Genomic DNA, 27,163 nt, shown 5'->3' on the forward strand with positions numbered 1-27,163 from the left:
CTTCAGCTCATTGTGTGTGTGTTTGTGTACAGGTGCAGCGGACTGAGGTGCCAGACAGCAAAGTGGAGTGGAGTGCAGTCTTTGAGGGGTACACACCGCCGCATTACACTGCCCCGCACATCCTGGCGGGGCCCGTCTATGCCGACCCGGAGATAGGGTAGACACAGCCATTCACTGTCCATTCATGTGTGCTTTGATTGTTATTATATCATGAGTCTGGCCCTTAATGTGTTTTTTTAATAGTCCTCTTTATGGGAATATGCAGAAGTATGTCTGATAAAGCTCATCTCTCTTGCTCTATGGAAGACACTTGATGCTTTCCAGAACAGTACTAATGGTAAAGTTTGCTTCACAGAAAATTTTGTGTAAATACCAGTATAGAAAAGATTGTGTACATTGAAGAATAGAAAATTGTGTCTATTATTTGCTGAATGGAGATTTTTGTTCATGCATTGCAGAGCCCCAAGATTCAAGCCACGGTGGAACGCACTGGACGGCAAAGTGAATCGCTGTTCCCACACGAGGCAGTACAATGTAGTGGATGGCTTCCCACGGTGAGCGGCTCGTTGTTCATGTTGTGCCGCCCGGATGATGGGAGATACAGTTTGACATGTTGTTTTAAGAGATGAATATTTTTGTCTAATAATTGTATTGATGGAAGAGTAATTTTGTCTAGTAACTTTGAAATTTATTTGTTTCTTTGTGGAAACTTCATCCATGAAATGGCCATAGGAGGATTAATGATAGCTTCATGTCTTACTGTTTATGAATATAGTGTTTATTTGTTTTATTGATGAAGATAGTGTTCACTGTACTGTCAATATAGAAAATAATCTATCTTATGAAATACTAATAAAACAAAGTGATTTTCTCATTTCTTTTATCAGCAATGTCTCATGCCTTGAGGAACACACACTGTTGTCACGATTCTGTTCCAGGAACGTGTGTGGCCGCACGGGTCTGGCGGGGCGGGGCGCCCTGGGGCGGTGGGGACCCAACCATGCTGCCGATCCCATCGTAACGCGCTGGAAGGTGGCCGATGGCAGGAGGGTTATTCATGGTGGGTGGAAGATTGATTCTTCAGAGTCCATACATTTGAAACCTGTGCTGCTTTATCATCTTTATTGTTTGTCATATTATGGTGGACTGCCCCAAACGTCTCCACTCTAAAACAAACAACGAGCCTTTGAAATTATAATGACAATGATGACAACAGATGATGCTGTTCAGAGTGATGACAGTGATGTGCTTATGATGATCACTTCCAGATGAGACAGACAAGCCAGTCCTCCAGTTTGTGTGCATCCAGCGCAGGGACAGCGGGGAGTGGGCCATCCCCGGGGGCATGGTGGACCCAGGGGAGCGTGTCACGGCTACGCTGCAGCGGGAGTTCCTGGAGGAGGCCCTCAACGCCCTGGAGATGACCCCAGCACAGAGGGAACAAAGTGAACACCAGCTCAGGGAACTCTTCAAAGGCGGTGAGATGTATTATTTACTGACGCTTCTCTGTGTTACTTGTTGCATCTCTACCCTTATTAGTGTGGAAATTAAACTGAACACCAGCTCAGGGAACTCCTCAAAGGCAGTGAGGATATGAGAAAATATTACAACTACTGTTTTGGGTCACTTTGTACTTTTTTATAGGTTGTTTGTGGATGTTAAATTTATGTTCAAACCAACTTTTTTATATACAGCAAAGGAAGCAGTTCAAGGGAAAAAATAAGAAAAAGGAGACAAAAAAAGACCGCTAATCACTGCTCCTACAAAATGAAATATAGAGGAATTTCCAAAAGAGATCAATTTCAGGAGGAGAGGTGTTTTGATACTCCTCTCTTGAAGGAGGTCAAGTCGTAGGCTGGAGGAAATACAAACAAAGAAAGGCTGATCCAGAGTTTACTAGTAAAAGGGATGAAAGAATGAATATGCTGGTTAATTCTTGCATAAGGGATTTGGACAGTATAGGGGTGAGCAAGAGTAGGAAGTCGAGTGCAGCGGGGCCGCGGGAGGGGGGAGGCATGCAGTTAGCAAGTTCAGAAGAGCAGTCAGCATGAAAATATTGGTAGAAGACAGAGAGATGCAACACTGGCGGAACATAGAGATACGAGACTGTCATTTAGAGGAGGGGAGTTGATGAGACAAAAAGTTAAGACACAGGCCATGAAAGGAGAAGGGATTAACAGAACTTCAAATTTCAGGTGTAGAGGTTTACTCCGGGTATGTGGACGACCCGCGCAACACGGACAACGCCTGGATGGAGACCATGGCATACAACTTCCACCAAGAGGACACAGAGGGGGTGCTGTACTCCCTGCAGCTCCACGCCGGGGATGACGCCAAGACTGTGAGGTGGCAGGACATCAGCGGCAGCCTGAACCTCTACGCCAGCCACAAGGACATGATCGAGAGGGTGGCACAGAGACACGACGCCCATTGGTGAGCGTCTCGTTTTATTGTTCCCGGTGCCTCGTGTGTTTCACCTTATTGGGCTCGAGTAAGAATTCTCCATATCATTGTCTATCTACACATTCACTCGTACCTCATTTGTTTCTTCAATTTCCATACCATTATTATTTATTTATTTATTTATTTTTTTTACATTTTTACTCGTACCAATATTTTTTTACATTTTTACTCAAGTCCCCCGTTGGTTCTTTATTTTCTATACCACTATTTTTTTTTAACTTTTACTCAAGTCCTCTCAAGACCAAATCCCCCTTTGGTTCATTATTTTCTATACCACTATTTTTTTTTTACTTTTACTCAAGTCCCCTCAAGACCAAGTCCCCCTTTGGTTCTTCATTTTCCATACCCTTTTTTTTTATTTATTCTTTCTTTCCTGTGGCGTATTTTTCTTTTTCTCTCTTTATGTAGTGCTTTTATATTCTTCATATCCATTCCAGCCTTTCACACCTCACTTTCTCTTCTTTCCTCCTCCGTGATTATTACAACAGCTTATACTTTTCATCCTTGTACAGTCATGTCTCTTCCATTTTCCTCTCATTATTTTTACACTCCCTGAACATAACCACATAAGGAGATAGCAAGAGGTTAGTCAGCACTCAAATTCCCCTGTACTCTATATATGACTTTAACCCGGGAGCAGCGACGGGCCAAATTTGTGGCTTTACCTTGCAACAGCGACGGGCCAAATTTGTGCCATGATATACCCTCCAAAATAGATGATACATAATCTGATCACAAATGCTTTGATATATATTATGAAATGGTTTGTGTGAGGGGTGATTTTTCCTCATTTTTCTTGCTTGGAGGGACCATTGAGAAACATGATCCCCGCTGCTACCAGGTTAACATTGCCCTTTCATATTGCAGGTGAGCAGAGAACTAGTGTGGTGAAGTTCTTGCAGCTGTTATTCCCTCGCCTCCTCTCTCTCCCCTTGTTGTTGTTCCCTTCACCTCCCCGGAGATAAGAGATGGTGGTGAGTGAGTGAGTTTTTGCTTTCCTCATTTGTCAGTTTGATTCATCTTGCATTGTTCAGGTCTTCATCGGTGGTTTTGCATTCACTTGGCACAAAGGGAGATGCTACGATACTTTTGTCTGTCCTCTTTTATTACTTCTCATGATTTTTTCAGCTGTGTGGAACATTTTCATCTATTGTATGTTCATGGTCAATAATCTTTCAACTGTTTATATACTCACATTATAGTACAAGTGATTCCCAAGTTATGAAATCGTTCCATTTTGGGGTCAGTATTGAAGTCCAATTTATCTCTAGTCTGAACACTTGTGGTCCATAACCAGAATCAGATTTATGTATAGGATCCATGATAGGGGCTTGCATACTTAGAAGAATTTAGAAGACAGCACAATAGACTCTTTATGGATACATTATTAAACTTACACTAGCAGCAGCATACCACTTTGCACTGCCTCTGTAATTAGTTCATCACTGTGAACCTTTGTCTGTAATGCAGATTTTTTAAATGATAGATTACAGTAGTCCCTTATCCAGGGATAATGTAGATCAGGACGTTCATAACACTGGGGCTTCCTGCACCCAGCAGCTGCCACAACTCACAGTTTTCTGATTGTAGCCATGTCATACTATTTTTAGTTTTTGAAATGAAAAGCTGTCAAGAAGCTTTAGCTAATTTGCAGTTTGAATACCAAAGATTTTGGAAATGTCTTGTTGATATTCATCACAGAGAAACCAGTGATTTCCTGGAAACATTTGTGTTTACCTTTCTGTTTTGTATATGTAGAGCAATTAGATAAACTGCAGCTAAACCAACTAATGCCTTAGAAGATACAGGGATGTAGGACACAGCTGGTCGTAGTGAGTCTGCCATGTAAGGCTTGAGTCATAGCACACTGCCTTAAGGCCTTAGTGAGTGGTCAGTGCATCGTTATTACCTCACTTGTCAGTACAGGTATCACCATCTCACCTTGGGAATTTCCAGTCCAATAATTAGTGCTTCTACAGTACAAGACTGAAAGGGTCAGATGATTGGCATGGGATGGGAAAATTCAAGTTCAGAAACAAAGCTCACTTCATAATATGCATAATGTTGAAATATGGAAAGGAAAGTTTGACAGACCAAATGTAAATACATTAATGATTAATATTGTAGCACCAGACAACACAGACCTGGTGGTACAAGTTGTTTATTAGTCAGACACATTGACGTGAAGGCTATCAAGAGATGGGGTCATTGTCACCAAAGGGTTTAGTTATTCCTGGCTCAAGTCTAAGACATGGCTGCGTACATTGTATGTGTGTAGTATATTACTTTTTTTTACTACATTGAGGCTTGTTGTAGCTGCCAACTCCTAAGATGTCAGTTTGCTTGTGTGCTTTTCCTCGTGGCCAGATCCATTGCCGAGTAGTACAGTTATTTTCTCCTTGACACAAGTGACAAAATGGATTTATAGCACTGATGAGGAGCCATTATTGTGACTGTCTGTATTAGATGAAATTTGTGGTGGTGATTCTTAATTACCTCAGCAAATTGCCATCTCAACTCCTTGAGAAAATAGGAATTACTCAAGATATTATAGAATAACTTTCATCCAGCCAGTTGCATCCATTCATTGTTGAGGCAACTTTGGTTGATGGATGTATAAATAATATGAATGGGAATGAGCCACAGCTTGGGCTTCATGTATCTTATTGTAGTAGTGTATGCAACTACACAACCAAGCAATTGATGTGGACATGTGCTAGGGGATGAAGTGCCTTACCCACACTACGATGGACTCTTCAGGGGTCTCTCGGGGGCCGTACTGCAAGTCCAGTCTGAGAAGTTTCGGGTCCCTACAGAGTTTGGGATGAATAACTCTGCAAAACTTCTCGGATTGGACTTGTAATATGGCCCAGAGAGAGAGAGAGAGAGAGAGTGTTTGTCTAAAAATTAAATCGATGGCAACCACTGGATACTGTGTGAGTGTTGCCTTTCAGAGTGCGAATATTTTTTGAATAATATGTATCTGTTTTCCATATGACAGTGAAAGGCACATCATAATTCATATCGTACAGGGTTTCACAACCACAACACAGCACGCACCAAAAAACACTAGAAATGGGGAGAGTAAGTAATGGGAATTAGAATGCGTTCATATTAGTGGGGTCAAAGCGCCATAAGGCAGCTACCACAAAAATAATGGAGCAGAAACCGCTACAAAATTGGAAACTAATAAAAGGAAAAAAAAAAAAGGACGATATGTTAGCAGGGTCAAGGAGCCAGCATATATGGTGTGTGTATGAAAGCAGTATATGCAGATATTTTGAGGACGTAATTTATCGGGAAAAGGATGGAAGGAGGTCAACGTATCTTTTACTTCTCTGACGCTCTACGGGTTAAGGTAGAAAAAAACAAGCATTACCAGTGTGGCCACATTTAATTTACAATAACATGCATATTGTCACTTCTTTAGTTATACACTATTGATTACCTTCTTATTAATAGCCTTAACATTACCTTGGGAGGAATTATTTACTCTTAAGACCTCAAAATATTTGGACATGTTTAATCATGTATAATATAAAAACTGGAATGATTAAGAAAGTGAATCCAATCATAGAATATTTACCAACTCCAATTAATAAGTTATGTTATATTAAATAGCTCTTGAATATATATATACATCTGTCCCCCCTTATTTGTGAGGGTAAGGGGACACAGCCGCCCCCCAGATAAAGAATTTCTGCAAATGTTTGGCGCTTCCCCTCTTAAAAGCATCTGGGTCCACAAAAGACCACCGAGCAATTAATCATTTAAAATGCACCTACTACAACACTTCCATTACCTGAAAGCAGCATAAATATCATAAACAGCATCATTCATCAGCAATACATACTATAAACTGTTGTGTAATTGATGTAATCCTTGTGCCCTTGAGCTGCCTCCTTTGTTGTAAAAAAAAATTAAAAAAAAAAATAAAAAAAATAAAAAATAAAAAAAAATACGGGGTCATTAATATCTCGCTTAACTGTTGTCCACTCACCACAGAGTCCCTGCCATTTTCTTTTTCAACTTTAGGCACTTACCGTATATGCTCATCATGCAAATGATTCACTAGCGAATGATTTTCTACAAAAAAATTGGGTAATAAAAATTGGATCATAACTACAAGTTCAGCTGCTGAACATCAAAAAAGCTTGTCAGTGGTAGTGATGATTACATATTCGTAAGTGTATGTAAATTACAATAGGTATAGCTGATGAATAATGCTGCTTTTAATAATTTATGCTGCGCTCTGCATGTATACATCACCCTTTCCTTAGGAACAGCCACACTGTCCACAGGCGGACCGCAAGGGTTTGGAGTGGCACGGAGAAAATTCCTTGTAGGCCACTTTTGTGCATTTTTGGGAAATCCACAAATGTGTGAATCCACGAACAGTGAACCCACAAATACCGGGGGACAGATGTAGGCTCTTTACCGCCATCCAGTGAGATTTGAAATTGTACAAGGCTAGGAGCAGCATTACAGCAAAATGTTGTACTTATATGGAATGCTAAGCAACATTGAAATGCATTATCCTCCAATATTCAGAATACATACACCTCTGTGGTGCTATTGGGAATTGATTCAGTCATGCATCCTCCAAGTTTGGTTGATCATTGTGATAGTGGACATGCTTTGGTTGATCCTCTTTACTCATTAGTCACAGAACTGAGGTCTGTGTGGAGGTCCCTGAATTGCCTGAGTGATGAAAAGTAGTTGTGCTGCACTGCTTCAGGACGTAACAACCCCCTCGGACAAATGTTCAAAACCAACATTTGATTGAGGAGGCTTTCAGGTCTTTGAGTTCTATGATTAGTGAGAAAAAGGGATTCCTAAATGACATATTTACTGCCTTTGCTCTAACACCAAATATTTTTTATCCTAAATATATATTTGTTTCCCTACAGGATTAATAAATTACCCAAAAACTCTTCATTAGTACATCTACATTAATCTTCCTTGCAGTTCCACCACCTAAGGGTAGTTAGCTATTGACCACAAGACATAGCTGTGATGCATTAACAGAAAGATAAATATTTTGGTATCGTTTTGTAAACTTAGCAATGTTCAGTAAAGAACAAACGTGAGATTCTAAACTGGCTGTACTGACAACCTCGGAAAGAAAAATTTGCTTGAGTAATATCAAATACCAGGCCTCAAGACCCCTAAATTGAACAATAATGCTATACTGAGCCACGGGGTGACCAATACAGGTGTAGAGCCAGGAGACTTGATAGGTCTAGTGTACAGCTATGAGATTCCATAACATAAATTTGCAGTAGAAAAGCAACATCTAAAACATAACACAACCTGGAATATGTACTGTGTTTTAAGTAACTAAACATTACAGTTAATCTCCATTATATTTCAATACTTTCTATTTCCCTTCAAAAGGTAAGCTTGAAATGGAACACAGTACCATGCATCATCTGCCAACTTATAAATCAGCTAAAAACACTAATCCAATGGTTTCCTTAAAATTATAAAGGAAGACAAGTGTGACCTAGGAAGAAATACTGGAAACTAAGTTACTTTTAAAACTGTTCACTTGTGACTAGAGTAGAGCAGTTTAAAATATAAGTACTGGTATAAAAAGCCTAAGATAATAATCAAATACCAAACAATCATACACACACAGGACACATTGACACTACCGGTTTCCAGTACAAAACTAGTACTCAACTAATATGTACTTCATAAAAATGGCTTTGTTTGGGGGTCTGTACACAGGAAGCCCTTTTGGGAGTGTTCATTCAGCATACTAACAACCATGTTTAAAATAAAGGCACAAAGAAGTTTTCGTACACTTGTGAAAACACACATTGCAGTTTGATTCCTAAAGAACTCTTGAAGCTCCATCCTTCCTTACTGGGAACAATTTTAACTTTGGGCAAGTCTAGTACCCGTCACATTACACAACATGAGGACGTGGATTTAGTAATGCATCTTTTCTGGTATTGCCACACCACAAGTGTTTACAGTAGGACTGCTCTTCATACTTAATACACTGAAAACAATTAAGAAAAATACTTCCACACTAAGAGCATCATTTACTCTGCACAAGGAATAAAAGGCATTCCTTGCAATACAATTGAGTTGTGGTCCTCAAAAATTGCTTTAGAGTGCACTCCTAGCCACTCAAAATAATTAATTAATTGTAAGTCCTCAACAAATTTGAGCATCTTTTCACAATAATCATTTAAAGAAAATATAACAAAATTAGCATGCCATGTTGTTCACTCCTTGTCCAGCTTCATTTCCAACATAAGGCATTCTTTTGTCTTTTCCCCGGCACTGGCAGACTGACTTTCACCATGGCTCAATGCCACTGTTACTGTAACAAAACAACTAGCTACAGATTGAACACAAACACTTTACAGCAATTGAAACATAAAAAAACATAACCACTGAGCAGAGGAATGATCATGTGATTGTACCATAACTGTGTGGCACAGCGACACAGGACTGAGCCACCCCCCCAGACAGATCACATTCCAATCTAGGGGATACTATGTAGATACCTGGTAGGGAAAGTTTGGTTGAATTTTAGACTGGAAAACTGCCTTGATCCCAACACACACATGGATGTATTTTATATTTCTTATCTCCATCAAACATGTCCTCATCAATGTCCTCCATCACATTACAATTCCATGGATTGTTTAGTGCCTTTCAATCTGCTCTCTTATGATAACGATGAAAACAAATCTAAAGAGGGTTTGTGCGGTCAAATCCAAGAGCTTGAACACTGGGCAGTCTTCAGTCTTGCTTACAACACTTCATCCAATATTATTCATGCAATCCATTAACCTTTTAAGGCAAAGTCAGGAACCAACTTTGTGAAAACTTTATGTAAAGAATAAGAATTGTAACTTGAAATATCATCAAGAGCAAACACCAATGATGCAAGCTGTGTGAAGGGCTCCATCCTGTGGTGCCCAATATCACAGCTGCCACCTCAACACAGTGGAAGTGCTGAGGCAAGACGCAGCTCCGGTAACTCAGAGGAAGGGATGTGCGGAGGCAGGTGAGAGGTGGTGCATTTCCTTCTCATTCACAACACAAAGCATGGTAGAGTTGTAGTACTTAAGTGGCCTCTTCTTATTTAAATTAAATTCATTATGTAGACCTGAAGATTCATGCATAATATATAAAATACATTACAATACTTTAATTATTTTTGTATAATACTAAATGATATCAAATCCTTAACCTCCCAGTGACTTCCTAGTGACGCTTTAGTATTTCATTCACACTGAACTAAAGGGAACAAAAATGCACTTGAAATGATTTTTAAGATGATGCAATAAAAAGCCTTGATGGACTGCTTTATGGACTGATAGAAGAATGAAGCAACAACCATCTCCTCATAGTTTCATCGAAACATTAATAATTCCAGCTATCTGGGAATTCTCAATAGCCATAAAATTCTAAACCCTTGCATCATTAATTTTTAAGCAATTGTACATACACTTAGTGAAGCCTTACCAAACACATGCCATGCTATAACAGAAAATATTGAACATTTAAATTACTTACGGTATCCACTGTGCTGAGATTAATATTTTCCTATCCTAATATACATTGCTCTCCTCAAGGCCCTAAGGTTCTTCAAGACTGATAATCAAGGAATATGTTAATGTGTCACTTATGTTGGACATTACTTCAGTTGGCACCACTGGCACTGTGACTGCCATCTACCACAGTTCCCATCATTACCTTCACCTACCCTTCCAAACAGGTCCAGGATCCCAGGGGTCTGGATGAAGGCAACACAAGCTGCTCATTGATGTGCATGCATGCATCTATTTACACATTATGTACTCTCCTGTGCTAATCCCCACATAGCTGCCTTCCTTATCTTTTACACTTGGGAAAGGAAAGTTGGAAAGTTTTGTTTGGTCGGTGCAACATCTGTGGTCATATGCCGGAGAGAGACAAAAGGGAAAGGAATTATAGGAGAAGGGAACAGACCCCAGGAGATGGGACACAACCCCCAATTAATACCTGGTACCCATTCACTGCTGGGTGGACAGGGGCGCCGCCCAAATTTTTCCACTCCGCCCGGGAATCAAACCCGGGCTCTCTCTGTTGTAAGCCGAGTGTGCTAACCACTGCACCACAAAGCCCCTTCTACACTTGGGCCAGGCACAGTTCCTCGCTGCAAATATTCTGACAAATTTGCGGGAAATTCACACAGCATCCTCCTGCACTAGTGAGACAACTGCTGAGTTTTGCTTTGCACCAAGTGGTGAGCCTGAATTTTCGTGGTGCTTAGTGTTTGATTGACCGACAATCTCTATCAGGGATGGAGAATGAATGCTTGACTGCCATGCTTACATATTTTCATACTGAATTTTTTAATATCCTGCCATCAGGTGACTTCTATCTAGTTATAACACTTGTGTACTGCAGGAACAAAATCTTGAGGAGAACCTAATGTAGTTAAGTTTGAGAATAAAAATGGATAAATCTTACATTAAAAACAACAAAAATCCCCTACAAACTAAATCCTTTGATTCATTTGGACTTCTTCAAAACAGCTGCATAAAATCTATTTAAAGTAGATGGTCATTACCATATCACAAATCTGTACCTGTATCAAGCTGCCATCAGTTACAGATTACAACCGAAGACATTCCAAGACTGACGGGAAAGTAAAATGACTGTGATTATGAGAGGCCTTCCTGCTCAACACAGAGCCATGACTTTCCCCTGGACCAACATTGAACAACATGAGATCACAATTTCTTAGTCGCCCTTATAAAATATGAGATTTCAAGTGGCTTCATTTGTAAGGCTCCAAGACACGGACAAAGACTACAAAAGGCCTTACGATACGGGGATCCTTTTGGCTCGGTGCTCGAGTGCCAGCTTTCTGTCTGGGGACCCCAGCCCAGGTTCAAATCCTGGTTGGAATGTTTGGAAAAAAATTATTCTCACAATTGGATCAAAATCTCTTGTGTTTTGAGAAATGGAACCCCCAACAACCCTGGTGGCCAGCAGTGCATCCATTCTTGTGTTGTATTTCCCCATGTAAAGGGAGAAGAAACTGGATAGCCTACATCTATCAGAGGGGTTAGTCTCATTACCAGAGGAAATGTGATTGCAGTGACTTGATTAAAATCAAAGCACAGAGAAACTGACCTAAATGGGAGAAGGGAAGCCATGTAATGGCCCCAAGGTGCTGATAAAGACTAAATGGCCATAAATCACGGGGATCCCTCTGGCTCAACACTTGTGTCCATCTTCCAGTCTTGGGGCCCCGGCCCAGGTTCAACTCCTGGGTGGAATGTTTGGAAAAAGATTTAACCCCTCACGACACACTGTCCCTCCCCATCCTTGCCCCCCTTGGCATGGCTCTTGAGTACACAAAGCAATACTGCGTTCAAGTGAGGCTCACCATCAGTCAGCCAGGGTTGAGGGCCACAGCCTCGTGAGCACAGCGAGGCCCAACACCGTGTGCGCTGATCGGACATGTCACATTATACATGAATACTTCATGTAATGAGAGAATATTGTATAGTCTTATTACTTTCGTAAATTATACAAAACATCAACTTATAATACATAAAATACTGCAACAGGCAGGCAAATATTCATAAAATGTATTAATTAATTTGACCATGCAACAGAATAAAGCAGATCCAGTCATATATTATGGAATGTTTTGATTAAACCTTATACTTTCACATATACATAAAAGCTTTTTGTGCCAAACATGTGCATTCATATCACTTGACACAAGACAATAATACCAAGTTTTTGTTATGAATTGTGTAAAATGGTAATTTCATTCATGTATCCACACATACTTGTACACACACACACACACAATCAAGCAGCCACAAACCCACACAAACACTGAGGCAAGGGAGTCTAGTCAAGGAATTCCAGGTGAGGGGAGTAAGGTTCATACTGGAATGAGGGATAGAGAGAGAAAAGGAGGTGAGGCATGACGTCATCCTCGACCAGCTGCATCAGGCCGGCCTCCAGCTCGGGGAAGGATGGCCGCTCGTCCATGTCGTGCTGCCAGCAGTTCAGCATCATCTGGTACAACTCATCCCCGACATACTGGGGCTGAGGCAAGCGCAAGCCCCGCATCACCCTGCCAGCGACCTCCTCCGTGCGGACATCAGCATACGGCGTTCCTCCCAGGGTACTCACCTCCCACATGAGGCAGCCAAAGGACCATACGTCACTCTTGGGGACAGATACCTTGCTGCGGAGGGTCTCAACAGCGTGCCACCGCCGGTAGTCAGGCACATACAGGTCGTTGTGGTAGTGGATGAGGCCGAAGCCGGTGATCTTGGGCCGTGTGCCGTCCACCACCACAATGTTTCTGGCACACAGCTGGCCGTGCATCACCCCAAGGGCTGTCAGGTGGCCCATGCCCTGCGCCACACCAACCAGGAACTCTATGGCCTGAAAAGTAAGAATGTGTTTTGTTCATGAAAGTATCGTACAGTTATTCATTTCGGGCACTAATTTCTGCTCTAAAACTAATTGTAAACCAGGGTGAAGAACTGCACTTTTAATATTTTTTGCTAAGTATGAATTTTATTATATGTTCAAACAAGAAACAGAGTAATGCAACTTTATGTCAAATAGGGTCAAATAATGGCAATAAACACATGATTGTCTGATACTGCACAAAGCCTCCAGCAGTGTGTAGTACATGATACACTTTACAAGGTAGTAAGCATTTTGTAGCCCCCACAGAGCAGGTGTGGAGGGTGCGAGTAAATGTAAGAGTTGTGAGGGAAGTCTTGTTGTCCCTTGAGTGAGTGACAGTGGCAGGAGGTGGAGCATGACAGGATGGGAGAGTAGCAAGCTTGTGAGGAGACAACTGTTACTGTTAATACAAGAAGTGATCAAAATGTTGGAGGAACAACACCTTCAATACAACATGGCCGGGAGAGATAGATATCACTTCCCCACAGGACCTGCCATTCTGATGTCGTCCTAGACTCATAGTGAGTTTGGATCACCACGGTGAATGAAGAAAGCCAAGTGATTTGTTAAAAGTGGCTGTTTATACACTTTTTGAGCCCAAGGTATAAAGTGTATATACAATGATGCAGCAAGTTTGTGTGTTAACTTGTTTCAGTGTAAGAAGTGTTTTAAACCTGAATTTGCAAAAGTTGAGGCATTGGTCCAAAGGGAGAACAGATAACTACTTCCAGGCACATCTGAGACCTCACCCATGTGACTGTTCCTTGCCTCCTGCCCCATTTATTTAGTAGTTTTTGTCTTCAGATCTCTGGTAGGGTCGTGTGGTCACGACCCGGACAAGGTCTCGACCCGGACAGTCTTGATTAACCAATGAACGATCGAGCCTAGGATGACGTCAGAGCTATGACGTATGAGGGAGGGCGGTCCTAACTAGACGCCATTTGCAAACCTCCCCTTGACGCTCCGCTTGTAAGCATGGTAAGAATTTCGATTTTAAGAGGTCGCGATCTTAATTTTCGGCATCAGGATATATTGTGCCATGACCACGAATAAGGCGTGATCAACTTGTGATAAGTTTTGTTATGTAATATAGCCATATTGGCATAAAATCAGTGATAATACGGAGTGCCTAAACAACAATGGACTCGTTTGGGGTGCCCGCTAGACAAAATTATGCCGTGTTCTCGACTCGGACAATTTTTGACAATTCATGCAAATTAAGTGTACTGGAAAAACCAATTAAAAAGTGAATGATTGCATAGTTCTTACAACTATAATGTACCATATGTGAGATAAAGCCATGGAAAAGGCTGAATGGTGTTTTCCACGGCTAAATATCGAGTGATTTTTCGAAGTGTTTTATTGATGGAAGTGAATTATTTTTAGCATTAATATGTGCCCCCCATTAGTGTTTACTTCTCCAAATTGAAATATTTAACCTAGGCCAATTGTTTATATTTTTTACGAATTTTTAAAAAAATGATGTGCGTGGTCTCGACTCGGACAGTGTGCACGTGATGTCCGAGTCGAGAACACGGAGGTATAAGAAGGATTTTTTTTTTTTTTAAATGACTCTGTCAATCACTCTAATTTTAACCTAAAACCAATATTAATACTATATATTAACATACGAAAAAAAAAGGCGTAGTTTTAAGGAATTCAGTTACCTTTTTTTTTATCATATATATTTTTTTATTACATTGATATTTTGCTACCAATTGTTTTATTCCACCTTTCAGTGTCATGTTCTGGATGTTCTTAGTAAGAAAAAATATAAAACATTGGTGTAAGTGTGTTTTTGGTGGACCAAACATCCGTCCGGTTGAGACCACAACCCCGTCCGGTCGTGAACACGCGGTCTCGACCCGGACAGAGAATTCTGGATTTTAAAAACGGCTGTAAAACCAATACTATGATATCTACAGATATGAAACTCATAGCATAAGATGGGGAATTAGTTAAGCTTTCTTTTAAGCACAAAATCTCTCCTGTAGCTCAATAACTTTTTTTTTTATGAATATTATTCACTTTACTGTCCGGGTCGTGAACACATCACCCTAAGTGTATTATCATAGTGATTAATATTGGTTTGATTCATTAGCACCACAACCCTGTCAGCATAAATTTGTGATCAGCAAGCAATGCAAAACACCATTGCATCACGGGGTTTTGGTTCCACAGAAATTATTACTAACACTGTCAGCCTTCAGTTATGGCACCATTCCATTATGCTGCAACTCACAATCATTTGTTCTCAATGTCAGATGATGAATTCTGCCATCTCAATGGAGGACTTGATGAGTCCTTAAGTTGAAAGCCTCAAGAAAAATCACTGTTCTGAGACCTAATGTAATATGTTGACTATTACATTTGACAAAACCAGGCTCCCAGAATGATTCTGGAACTCTCCTCGTGGATGTCAACACTGTGAGACTCACCGTCCTCTTTATAATTCAGCACATCTTCCACTGAGAACAAACAACTACTGAAGTACAGCATAAAATCATGGCGCTGTTTACAACAGTTTCAGTGGAGCCCCACACCTTTGGTGCAATGGTCCTTTGCATTGCTGGCTCATTAAAAAATCTGAGTTGACATGGTTGTGATGGTATTAATTAATAAAAACAATATTAGTAGCTCATGGTGATGCATTACAAGAGCTGAGTTGTGCAGTGGGAGAAGAGGGAGTGGAACTCTCCATGCATCCTGTGCTCTGACTGACTCTAATTTGCTCCTGTAGAAATTGTCACAAACTTCAGGAGTGTGCATCCAGGACCTATAAATGAGGTCGGGAAGGTTGAAGCCAAGAATGGCAACTGCATGAAAGTTAAGAAGTGCAGTTGTACCAATGAATGGATGCAAATGGGTGCTGTGGGAAGGGTTCTGGATTTAAACAAGTTGGCTTCCAGGTAGGCTAGGTAAAAATATTTTTCACAAAAGTCAAATCATTGAATATTTTAAGGTTGCTGCGAAATGCAGTCTCAAATTGAGATGCTGCAAAATTAGTGCACCACTTGATGGTCATGGTATTCAAGGCTGGCCAACAGGGCAGCATATAAAGGTTCTATTTTCAGCGTTATTTTTGACAAAGTATATATATGTCAATGTAAATAAAGAGTGCATAAGTATTTGAGTTAAGATGCCTGCCAGATGTGCACCCTCATCAAGACAACCCACTCACCCCCAACGCAGGATCCTTGTCATGCAAATGTTATTAACCTTTGTATAAGATGAGCATTGACAGTATCAACTTGTCTATTCAATTACTAAGACATTAACCGAGGAACACAACAAAGTGATACCAAATATGCAGATGGGTGAGGATGTAGATCATGAAAATGAAAGGAAACAAATAGCAATATAATATAATAATTTTGCAGGCTTTGATTATCTGTTCTCCAAAACCTAACTTGCAATCACTGGCAGGGCAGCAATGTACTATTTCCTCCTAACTACACGCATCAAAACCCTCCAATGAATACAGCATCTGCTCACAAGCTCTAAATCTCCTACAACCATTTCCCAGAAGAAAAAAAACTTCCAAGCCATACTGCATTTTTTCTTTTTAACTTTTCAGTGCCTGCCAAGAACAACTTTTTCATTTAGAAGTTTTGAAAAGTTGTCACATAGTTTTTTCTTTCACTTCACTTAACTCCTCCACAAGAATATGTAATCAATCAAGGTACGGCAGTTCTCTGAATGGAAAACAAGTACAGGTTTTTCCCTGTTATCCAACGGAGCTGTTCCAGAGAACCTCGTAGGATAGTGAACCATTGGATTGTGAAACGGCTTCAACTTTGGTTTAGGTAAGATTCATTCCAGGACTTTTTCAGTTAATCCCCAAAGTACATTTAAAGAACATTACTATATTCATGAAGAGAATAATATGTGCTCAAGAGGTAAGGTCTGCAAAAGGATCAAGTGTATAATAAACGTCACAGACAGTTTTAGAGAGACTGACAGAGGAAGTGGGTGTAACAATGGCCACCTATAAGCATATAAAGGAACTGGGGTGGATAACATCGTCAATGGCAGAATAAGCCTCGTCAACATTCATCAATAACAGAATCGGCCTGGCCAACAAACACCTACAGGAATGGCCAAAGGTAAAAACAGGTGCAGCAAGTGGTTTTCCAGGATCACCAGCGCTGCCCAATGGCGAGAGAGAAAAGCAGTGGCACTGCCTTAAGAGATGAGAGTGGCTCCAGCTGTAGCTCAGAGGAGACCCTGAAGCACTTGGCTGTTGATGAGACCCTGATATTGTGAGTAGCAATACTTGAGCCCTTGGGCACCCAGTGTTGTGGACTTGCTGCATAAACAGTTTCAACCTGGCTCATAAATGTATAATTCACAGAGAGCTTTCATCAACTGAGAAATATGCATAAATTTATTATGTTTGATGGTGCTCCATAGGCTCACCTAACCTCACCATAGTCAATCCAGGATGCAGTACGTATCCTAACTGACAGGCGGTAATGTTATAATTGTACTTCGTAAAGAATCCTTATAACTTAAAACTAAGTAAAATTATGAGTATTCTTGAACAAAACACTGAACAAACAACAGAACAATAATATAAAAATACGTTAATATCTTATCTGGCAACTGTGGGCCGAGGCAGCAACGCACGCCATTGTGCAGGTATCATTTCTTTAAATAAGCATATTTTTACTGTGCAAAGCAGGTGATGTCACTTATTGGGACTTGGTGAGCTTTCATATTTATCTATTTATGTATATTTCATGGAGGCATAACTTACATTACTACTTTCAATTTTACTAGTGACACAAATTTATGACTTTTATCACAATGGAGTTTCATTCAATTAAGTGACTCATACACCATAGAAACATTACCAGTGTGTGTATGAATGAATACAAAGATAAGCACATACTTTGATTCAACTCCAGGATGTCTCGTGGATCATTTATAAGTAAAAACAAAAAGTCCGGATAGGCTACTCCTTAGCCCACTACCACCGCTTGAGGCACAAAAACAGTCCCTTCACCAAGTTTGGACCCACATTTGGTGATATTAGGTGCACCTATTGCAGTTTATTTTCTGCAGGGCAGTGAAATTATTCTTGAATGAGTCAAACATTTGTATATTCCTTAATTAAAAATTGTATTTCAACATGTTTTCTGTGCTGTGCTTGGGAGATTTTTGTCGAGTGAAGAAAATTGAGTAAATGAATGAAAAGTGGAAAGTATGGAGTATAGACCATGAAAATTGAGTTCATCAAGGCAAGGGCTGGAACTTAAGAGCAAGGGGCTGAGGCTTCTGAGAGCACACCCATCACAATGGGTTCTGGTCTCCCTTTCCAAAGTTCCCACACAGCTTCAACAGGCAAGGTGTTAGGGTGGATCATAACCAATGGCAGAGTCCTGGCAACACCGTTACATAGATGTGCATTTCGATCATTTCACTTGACACTCTTTCCCTTTTTCACTATTTATGGTTTCCTGTGACTTGGTACGATCTCCACAACCTTCTTGTGTGGGAAGCAGATGTTGAAGATGGATAATGTTGGTATGTGTATATGCTAGACTGAGTGGCCTGCAAGCATAACCTTGGCCCACAAGCAGAATGCACAAAAGTTTCCAAATAGTAGTTACTTCTGAATCTGTATTTGCTGTCAAGCCCCTTGGTTAGATGGAATGTTAGACATGTACAAAAGACAATTATTTGTCACACACCATAAATCACACGTGGCCACAAACATAACAGTGAGACTTAGTATTCCAAGGGACACACAGCGTGGGGAAAATTATTCTGAAGTAGATTTTTCATTGTAGAAGATTAAAAATGCTATGCTGTTAGTATACCTGACTCCCCTACACACACACACACACACACACACATGTATATAAATGTATGCACACTCACAGACATGCACTGAAACATGGATAAAATATTATGTCCCACAACAATGTTATGACAGGTAAACCAGTTACAAGTGATTAGATGTTTATGCCAACACATTTCATGATGCACGCAAACACACAAACACTTCCTGCATATTAATTTAATTTATCACACAATCAGTCAGTACATGCATACTCTCAGGGGTACACAGCATCGCCCACCCTAAGACTTCATCCACGGGGTTTCCTCTGAGCAACTCTCCATGCAGGCACCTGTCCCACACCAAGTGTCTCTTGAAGAGATTCATCAACTGACTCTAGCTACGAGCTTAGTGGGTGTCTCCTTGATCTCTGCTGCTTAGGGTTGTTTCTTACAGAAACAATCTGTTGAGCAGGATCGACTTCTGGGTAGCATGTCACACACCTGTATAGCCAGTGTTGGTCTTCAGACTACACTACCAAGCTATGTGAAATTTTCCAAGATCTTGATGTCTTCAACACATGCATTAACATAGTACTATTTCATCCCTGGAACCAGAGCCATGGGAACCAACAGGTAACCCATAGCCAGCTCTCTCAGTAACACTAAAATTGCTCAAGATGATGAGTGTGTTCTGAGTCTAATATGGGGTCAAGTTTGATGTAGAACACCTCTTCATTTTCACACCTCAGTAAGAACATACATTGCAATAAGACACAAAGCCATGAGTGTGCTTCAGCCTTACTTGCACTATACATTCATCAGTCAGAGTAACCTTAACAACAAATGGCTGCAGTTGGCTGGAGCTAGCTATAGTTACCCCCTGAAGACAGGCACCATTGCTCATGCCAGACCAGTTGTAGGTGTACACCACTACTGATCTCACCACTGCCAGGCCTCTTCATCTCAGAGCTCCACTACATCCATCTCCAGCCCTTTGATTAAGCTCATTTGATAAGTGAGGAAGCTGGTTATCCTCCGAGAGGCTCAGGATGTTCCAGGAGCCAACACGTAGAGCTCCCCAAAGGTGTACCCCGGGCCTGGTTCTATGATGGACGTCACTTATACACCAGAACACAGAGGGGTATCATTTATACACACAAACACACACGCATACATACTCACTGCATACAACTCACAGAACAGTAGGGTATCGTTCATCTGAATGCCTTTAGTTTCTTACAGGAAAACAAAAATAAATATATTTTAGTCCAAAAATATACAAGGATAAAACATGTATGGGAACAAGTGATAACTTTTGGTGTGGCCACCCTTGAGGGAGCTCATGAAGTCAGGGTCACAAAAGACAGGAAATAAAAATTTTACACTTGACTTTTTTTTTTCTTTTTTTACTACTCCAGATCTATGCAAATGATGTAGATACTACTAAGGAAAAGCTGATAATTAGGACTGTACAATATCCATTTCTTCTACCACTCAGCTTCTTTGAATACTGATCTTCCTTTAGTTTTTGTTTAATCACTGTTAATTTCTGCCATCAGCCAATGGCTGGGTGTCTCTGGTAGAAAATTCAGCTTGTGTGTATGAGAATGCAAGTCATCCATAGGTCATGGCAGCTGCTTGGTGGGAGCCTAAGTGGCCCTCGCCACACCTGAATCTTTGGTCTCCTGGCCATCATCCAGACAGTTGGTTGCCTTGTACATAATCAGTAAAACCAATGTACTGCTAACAGACTTTTCTCCAGTGTGGCTCACTCCTCAGTGGTGTACACACTGGTAACCTCAAGGTGTTGATCAACATGGTCAATATATTTTGTGCAGTGCCTGCTGGCAACAAAATGAATAATTCTCATGCTAATGGTGCAGGTGCTCCAGCTGGTTTACTGTTTCAGATAACAAAATAACAAAAAGTGCAAATATGATGTGCTACAACTGCCCACTGCACAATACCAGTGAAGGTTTACTATTATGTACTTGTGGAGCGGCAGGTTTGGTTGTGCTGTCAGGAATTACTGTTACCACTCACACATGAGGGTTTCATGAAGGGCTGAGTGGCAGAGTATCAGATAATGGGAAAGCAAGAGGACCAGAGGACACAGAGGGTGGGTGAGTCAGAGGGGAGGGATACACAAGAATGGAAGTGTATGGACATGAGCAAGTGGTGACTTCTACTATTGCCATCCATTTGAGGGAGTTCCAGAAACCAGGCATCATACTGGGAGAGTCATGGAACATGTTTATTTAGGCAACGATATCCTACTGTGACCAGCATAACAAGGGCAGCACAAGCACTCTCACACTCAACCAGATTATTTGTCCTTCCTTGCTCCCACCCCAACCCGGTGCTGCAACAAGCCACAAGCACTGTGTTACTGTTATAGGGTGCTGCTATACCTGTGATGCTGTGACAGGATCTCTCTCCAGCAGTTCCTAGTGTGGTAGGAGTCAAAAATGAGTATACCTTTCAAGGAGCAACACCTCTCACATTATGTTCTCAAAATGTTCACGATCATGTTATCATTCATGACACTTTCCCTGCAAATTATGGAGCTTATAATGCACTTCATGAATGCATTTATTAATGAAGAGAAGCTCTGTTCAAAACACACATCATAAATAAATAAATAAATTCAATAAAAAGGGTAGAGGGCATAAGAACCAAAAACAGACATGTCCAGGACACAACGGCAAACCATCCTGGTGACAATTTAGTTCCTTCTTATTTTTGTATGTCCCCAGAACTGCTCTTACTGAAGGAAAAACTGACTGGCACATTTCGGTTGTCAGGAATAATTCGCACTTTCATACCTAAGGGAAATATATAACCTGACAAACACTAGAGCAAACTCTGTAATCTTTTTGCAGTGCTTAGTTCCACATACAATCCTGCAGTACAATCCAGTACTCCCCATTCCCCTAAGACAAGTAATACCTAAAAAAACAATGATTCAAACTTCATGATCTTCCTGGAATTAATATGCATCACAAAGACCAGTCACCAACACACCTTAACACTCTGTAGTAAAAACAATGACACAACACTGAACCAAACCCAATCCCAAAGGTAACTCATCACCACAACCCAATATCCATACAGTGTGACCCTCAAGATACCTCTTCTACACTGCCACACACACACACACACTCACCTGGGTCTCGACGAGTGTGGAAAACCTCCTGTTCTTCTCAGCATAGACGGGGTAGTGCTGGACGGCTCGGCTCTCCACCAGCTGGGTCTTGAGGGTGGACGTCTCGTACTCAAAGGCCACGGAGATGACATTGAACTCCTCCATCAGGCCCACCAGCGCTAAGATGTGTGGGTGGCTGCCGAGGCGTACGTGAGCGTCAAACTCCCGCAGCATCATGGTCTTGCGGTTCCCTCCCAAGCCGTCATCCTCTATCCTATGCACCAACACGTTTTTCTGGTTCCCTTTGTTGATCACCACGCCCTGCAAGAAGAGAGGGTTTGGTAATGTTCCTTGGTAACTCTGTGGGGTTTAATTAGGTGACCTTATTCAACTCCAGGATCAGAAAACATCCCACACCCTGCAGGAGTCGAAGGCTTAAGCTCGGATTTTGAAAAGTATCAGGGTCTCACTTGGCCTGTTTGAAAAGCCTCTCGTAGAAGAAGTTGCTGTTTTTTTCATGGTAATGTTTCTTGGTTACTCTGTGGGGTTTAATTGGGTGACCTTATTCAACTCCAGGCTCAGAAAACACCCCACACCCAACAGGAGTCAAAGGCTTAAGCTCGGATTTTGAAAAGTATCGGCGTCTCACTTGGCCTGTTTGAAAAGCCTCTCATAATAGAAGTTGCTGTTTTTTTCATGGTAATGTTTCTTGGTTACTCTGTGGGGTTTAACTGGGTGACCTTATTCAATTCCAGGCTCAGAAAACATCCCACACCCTGCAGGAGTCGAAAGGTTAAGCTCGCATTTTGAAAAGTATCAGGGTCTCACTTGGCCTGTCTGAAAAGCCTCTCGTAGAAGAAGTTGCTGTTTTTTTCATGGACTGTTTTGGGATGCCAGTGATGGTTTTACCCAACTTCTGCACCTTGAACGGGAAGAACACCACCCATGAAAACCCAGTTAATATAGATGCTACTTTGGGGGCTTAAATGTGGCCCTCAATCGACTCAGTGATGATTCTCAGTTAGCTTGTGGGCTCTTTGAATGCCGTGTACAGAGAAGGGAAATGAGTGTGTATGTGTACTTTTCAAATGCTCTATGCTATTCTCTATAAAAGTTGTGGTGATGCTTAGTCCTCATAATGATTGTTCAGCTGTAACATTGCATAAAAACTCATTAAAATCATTATATATCACTATTATCAGCATTATCGTCACTTTCAAGTACTAAATCCATGACCCAAGGAACAGAAACCTCAGCCTTCAATTATTGTGTGTGTGTGTGTGTGTGGACCTGTGTGCATTTCCTATCCTCACCTTCTCTTCTTTTCACCTCTCAGGAACGTTATGGGTCTGTCCCTTCCCCTAATCCTCTTTATACCTCAAAAAACACACTTAAAGAAAGATAAAGACTCCAACGCTCGCCTCACCTTCCTCACGTCACCAAACTTGCCGGCACCGATGTCCCCTACGATGTTGAGTCCCTGGTGGGGGATGATCCACACCTTCTCCTTCAGCTGCCGGTAGTGGTCGGCGGGCGGGATCTCCTCGTCCACGTAATGGGCAGCCACACTGTACCCATTCTCAAGGTCCTGGTGAGGCTGCTGGGCATGGACGGCAAGCTCCTGGTTCTCCAAGGATCTCCGGTTCTTGTTGACGATGACCCTCATGGCGATGTAGACGAAGATGGAGGCCACGAGGAGGAAGCCAAAGATCCCGATGGCGATGGAGAGGCCAAGAATGACCTTCCTGTTCTGCGCCAACTGGACGCTTGTTGCGGAGGAGTCGCCGCTGCCAACAGAGAAGTCGTGCAGGTGCGAACTTTCGTGCTGCTCATGTCCGGAGGTGGAGTAAGCGGTCTTGGTGTCGTTGATGGTGCTGACGACGCCGAGGAGGATGTGGTAGTCAATGCCTTCCTTCAAGGGGGCGTTGTAGTACTTGCCATAGCGCTTCCCGTCCCCGACCTTGAAGACCGTCACAAACTCGTCCTTCGTCAGCTGTGCGGCAATGTAGTACGGGATGCTGTTCTTGGCTGCTGTGTGGTAGTCATCCAGGAACTCCGGCTGCAGCTCGGAACTCACCGTCTCATCCTTGACCACCACCTGGTACGCTGTGATGGGCCCGTTGGTGGCCACGACAGGCTCCAGCTGCACGGTAATGGTGTTGGCGGTGCGGCTGATGACTTGGGGCATGGCAGGGGTCTCAGGCTTCCCAACCTTGGTCCACATTTCCCGGGACATGGGGTAGCCCTTGCCCTGGGAGGAAGTGGCCAGGACCTCCACCATGTACTTTGAGCCCGGCTGGACGTTCCTGAGGGTGGCAGACTGAGTGTGTGCGGAGTAGGTCGAGCTGACCACCCGAAGCTGGTCCCTCTCACTGAAGGTTAAGAGTGGCGTAAGATTGACAATGTAATGCAGTATCTTGGCGAGACCCTTAGCAGGAGGTTCCCAGGTGATGTGTAGTGTGGACGGATCACTGTCCACCTGCGTCAGGGACTGGGGTGGACCAAGGATGCCGTGGCCAGTCTCGTACACACTCATTACTCCTGCCCCCCCACACATATCAAGTGCCTCATCTGCGCAGGGAATGTTACACCCCTCTGCCTTATCAATGCTCAAAGTATTCCCACAAAGACACTGAGTGCCATTCAACAGACCAGCAAATCTCAAGTAGCTCTTCTTGCACTCAGCCACACAGGCGGAGATGCTGCTGCCGTTGGTGGTGTTCTTGGAGCGGTAGGTGAAGTCCACCCCAAACGTGTCCTCTGTGTAGCATCCAATAGGCTGACTTTCCTGGGCCAGAGAGCCAAGACCCAGGCACACCACCAAGGCCTTCACCACCACAAGCCATTCTCCTGTGCTTCCCCACATCTGCCGGGCAAGGGAAGAATGAAGTGTTGGTGAGTCATTACAAGGACGTCATTTGAGAAGTCTCTAGATAGGTTCTATATACTATTAATTCTTATAACTTTACTGTTGAGGTAGAAGTCACATCATGAAAAGGGTGAAAGCAAATACTAGATAGGGTCTCCTCACTTTATGTACATGTAAATAGGATCAGGTCCCTTCACCTGTCCTTGCCTCACCTGCACACCCGCGTCCCTTCACCTGTTCTTGCCTCACCTGCACACCCGCATCCCTTCACCTGTTCTTGCCTCACCTGCACACCCGCGTCCCTTCACCTGTTCTTGCCTCACCTGCACACCCGCGTCCCTTCACCTGTTCTTGCCTCACCTGCACACCCGCGCCCCTTCACCTGTTCTTGCCTCACCTGCACACCCACGTCCCTTCACCTGTTCTTGCCTCACCTGTACACCCGCGTCCCTTCACCTGTTCTTGCCTCACCTGTACACCCGCATCCCTTCACCTGTCCCTGCCTCACCTGCACACCCGCGTCCCTTCACCTGTTCTTGCCTCACCTGCACACCCGCGCCCCTTCACCTGTCCCTGCCTCACCTGTACACCCGCATCCCTTCACCTGTTCTTGCCTCACCTGCACACCCGCGCCCCTTCACCTGTCCCTGCCTCACCTGCACACCCGCGTCCCTTCACCTGTTCTTGCCTCACCTGTACACCCGCATCCCTTCACCTGTTCTTGCCTCACCTGCACACCCGCGCCCCTTCACCTGTTCTTTCCTCACCTGCACACCCTCGTCCCTTCACCTGTTCTTGCCTCACCTGTACACCCGCGTCCCTTCACCTGTTCTTGCCTCACCTGCACACCCGCATCCCTTCACCTGTTCTTGCCTCACCTGCACACCCGCATCCCTTCACCTGTTCTTGCCTCACCTGCACACCCTCGTCCCGTCACCTTGTCTTGCCTCACCTGTACACTGCCCCTTCACCTGTTCGTGCCTCACCTGCACACCCGCGTCCCTTCACCTGTTCTTGCCTCACCTGCACACCTGCCCCTTCACCTGTTCTTGCCTCACCTGCACACCTGTCCCTTCACCTGTTCTTGCCTCACCTGCACACCTGTCCCTTCACCTGTTCTTGCCTCACCTGCACACCGTCCCTTCACCTGTTCTTGCCTCACCTGCACACCCGTCCCTTCACCTGTTCTTGCCTCACCTGCACACCCGCGTCCCTTCACCTGCCCTTGCCTCACCTGCACACCCGCGCCCCTTCACCTGTTCTTGCCTCACCTACACACCCGCGCCCCTTCACCTGCCCTTGCCTCACCTGCACACCCGCGTCCCTTCACCTGTTCTTGCCTCACCTGCACACCCGCGTCCCTTCACCTGTTCTTGCCTCACCTGCACACCCGCGTCCCTTCACCTGTTCTTGCCTCACCTGCACACCCTCCCTGACTCACCACTCATTTCCACCCCCCACTGCATGCCACCGCCCCCCACCACACGCAGCAACGACAGGCAGTCTCTCAGCGTGAAGCAGCGTTAAGAAATGTCTTGTCCTGCAGCCTGAAATGTCTTGTCCTGCAACCCGAAATGTCTTGTTATGCAGCTCGAAGTGTCTTGTCCTGCATCCCTGGCGTGTTGGGAGGCACCTCACGACCGCCCATGGCTCCTCACGCCCTCCCCGCCGCCCTGCTGACCCCGAGGCCGTGCACACTGATACCCGCTTCCCTTAGGTATATTTTAGACAGGTGAGGGCGGGGCTGCCTACCTTGTGTCCGGCGTGGGGCCCCTCACATCCTCCCTTGTTGACGTCCTGCCACACCTGTCCTCCTGCGAGGCTGCGACACAAACAACGGCGCTGCCAACCTCACGGCGCTGTACTGGTGGCCATGGACACTTGTACCACTCCCCTGATAAAATGTCTTCATACTGGTGCTACATATATATCAACCACTAACGTGTTTTTCGAGTATCCATCAATGAAACCCTCCGGGGATGCACAGTGTAGGGACGTCGAGTGTTTGTAAGGTTGGCGAGCCTGCTACCGGGGCCCCAAATTCAAGTGCTGATTTAGGGATTTTCCTCATCATTTAAATTATTAATGAGAATGAGGCTTTGGTCGCTTGGTATTCATAGCGGAGATGTTGAGTCACTCCATGAGCCAGCGACGGCACTGCCTATCCCGGCCCACGCGCCCCGGCAGTGCTGTATTTAAGTAAGGAAAAGCTGGTTATACGTGCTCATTATACAGGGATGCCACTGGGTGATGCAATCCTGATGCATGCTTGTCGCGCCTTTTATCCATATCCGTATCATGCATTTAGGTAAGGGGAACAATAAAATCAGGCAGTTCTTGGAGGGATCTGAGATGGGAAGGGATGCATGGAGGCTTGCTCGTGGGGGACCGTCGGGAGTGGAGGCGGCAGGTGAGTGAAGCGACGCGCCCCTCGTGGAAGA

General features: G+C 43.4%; 2 protein-coding genes and 1 long non-coding RNA gene across 9 annotated transcripts in view; 2 read left to right on the plus strand and 1 right to left on the minus strand.

Annotated features, from left to right (window-relative positions):
- The window catches only part of LOC126980862 (ADP-ribose pyrophosphatase, mitochondrial-like), a 32,698-nt gene extending 25,299 nt beyond the window's left edge, over positions 1–7,399 (plus strand). For all 6 annotated transcript variants that reach the window (XM_050831188.1, XM_050831186.1, XM_050831187.1 and 3 more), the window contains 6 exons: positions 33–157; positions 459–554; positions 939–1,060; positions 1,269–1,478; positions 2,196–2,433; positions 3,331–7,399. In XM_050831188.1, the coding sequence (XP_050687145.1) occupies positions 33–157; positions 459–554; positions 939–1,060; positions 1,269–1,478; positions 2,196–2,433; positions 3,331–3,334 (795 nt within the window). In that variant the 3' untranslated portion in view covers positions 3,335–7,399. The remainder of the gene's footprint in view (positions 1–32; positions 158–458; positions 555–938; positions 1,061–1,268; positions 1,479–2,195; positions 2,434–3,330) is intronic.
- On the minus strand, positions 5,839–26,915 carry LOC126980861 (putative inactive tyrosine-protein kinase Wsck). 2 transcript variants are annotated; one of them, XM_050831184.1, is made up of 5 exons: positions 26,475–26,915; positions 23,280–24,719; positions 21,875–22,174; positions 21,120–21,155; positions 5,839–12,891 (listed from the first exon to the last, which is right to left on the minus strand). In XM_050831184.1, exons 2-5 carry the CDS (start codon positions 24,717–24,719, stop codon positions 12,346–12,348), a joined length of 2,322 nt encoding a protein of 773 aa, XP_050687141.1. In that variant the 5' UTR covers positions 26,475–26,915; the 3' UTR covers positions 5,839–12,345. The 2 variants fall into 2 exon arrangements, with proteins under 2 accessions (XP_050687141.1, XP_050687142.1); XM_050831185.1 differs by lacking the exon at positions 21,120–21,155 and having other exon boundaries at positions 26,475–26,912.
- LOC126980863 (uncharacterized) lies at positions 12,898–18,054 on the plus strand. The gene is made up of 2 exons (XR_007733629.1): positions 12,898–13,737; positions 14,984–18,054. It is a non-coding gene; the product is annotated as an uncharacterized LOC126980863 (long non-coding RNA).
- Positions 26,916–27,163: the final 248 nt, after the last annotated feature.

Source organism: Eriocheir sinensis, chromosome 45, assembly GCF_024679095.1.
Source record: "Eriocheir sinensis breed Jianghai 21 chromosome 45, ASM2467909v1, whole genome shotgun sequence".
NCBI lineage: Eukaryota > Metazoa > Arthropoda > Malacostraca > Decapoda > Varunidae > Eriocheir > Eriocheir sinensis.

Excerpts from the sequence above, each read along its gene's own strand:
- LOC126980861 (XM_050831184.1), bottom strand. The coding sequence starts at position 24,719 with ATGTGGGGAAGCACAGGAGAATGGCTTGTGGTGGTGAAGGCCTTGGTG. Across the intron at positions 21,156-21,874 it reads CCACACTCGTCGAGACCCAG|GAACTGCTGGAGAGAGATCC; the intron begins GTGAGTGTGTGT and ends CTACCACACTAG. Across the intron at positions 12,892-21,119 it reads ATCCTGTCACAGCATCACAG|GCCATAGAGTTCCTGGTTGG; the intron begins GTATAGCAGCAC and ends CTTACTTTTCAG.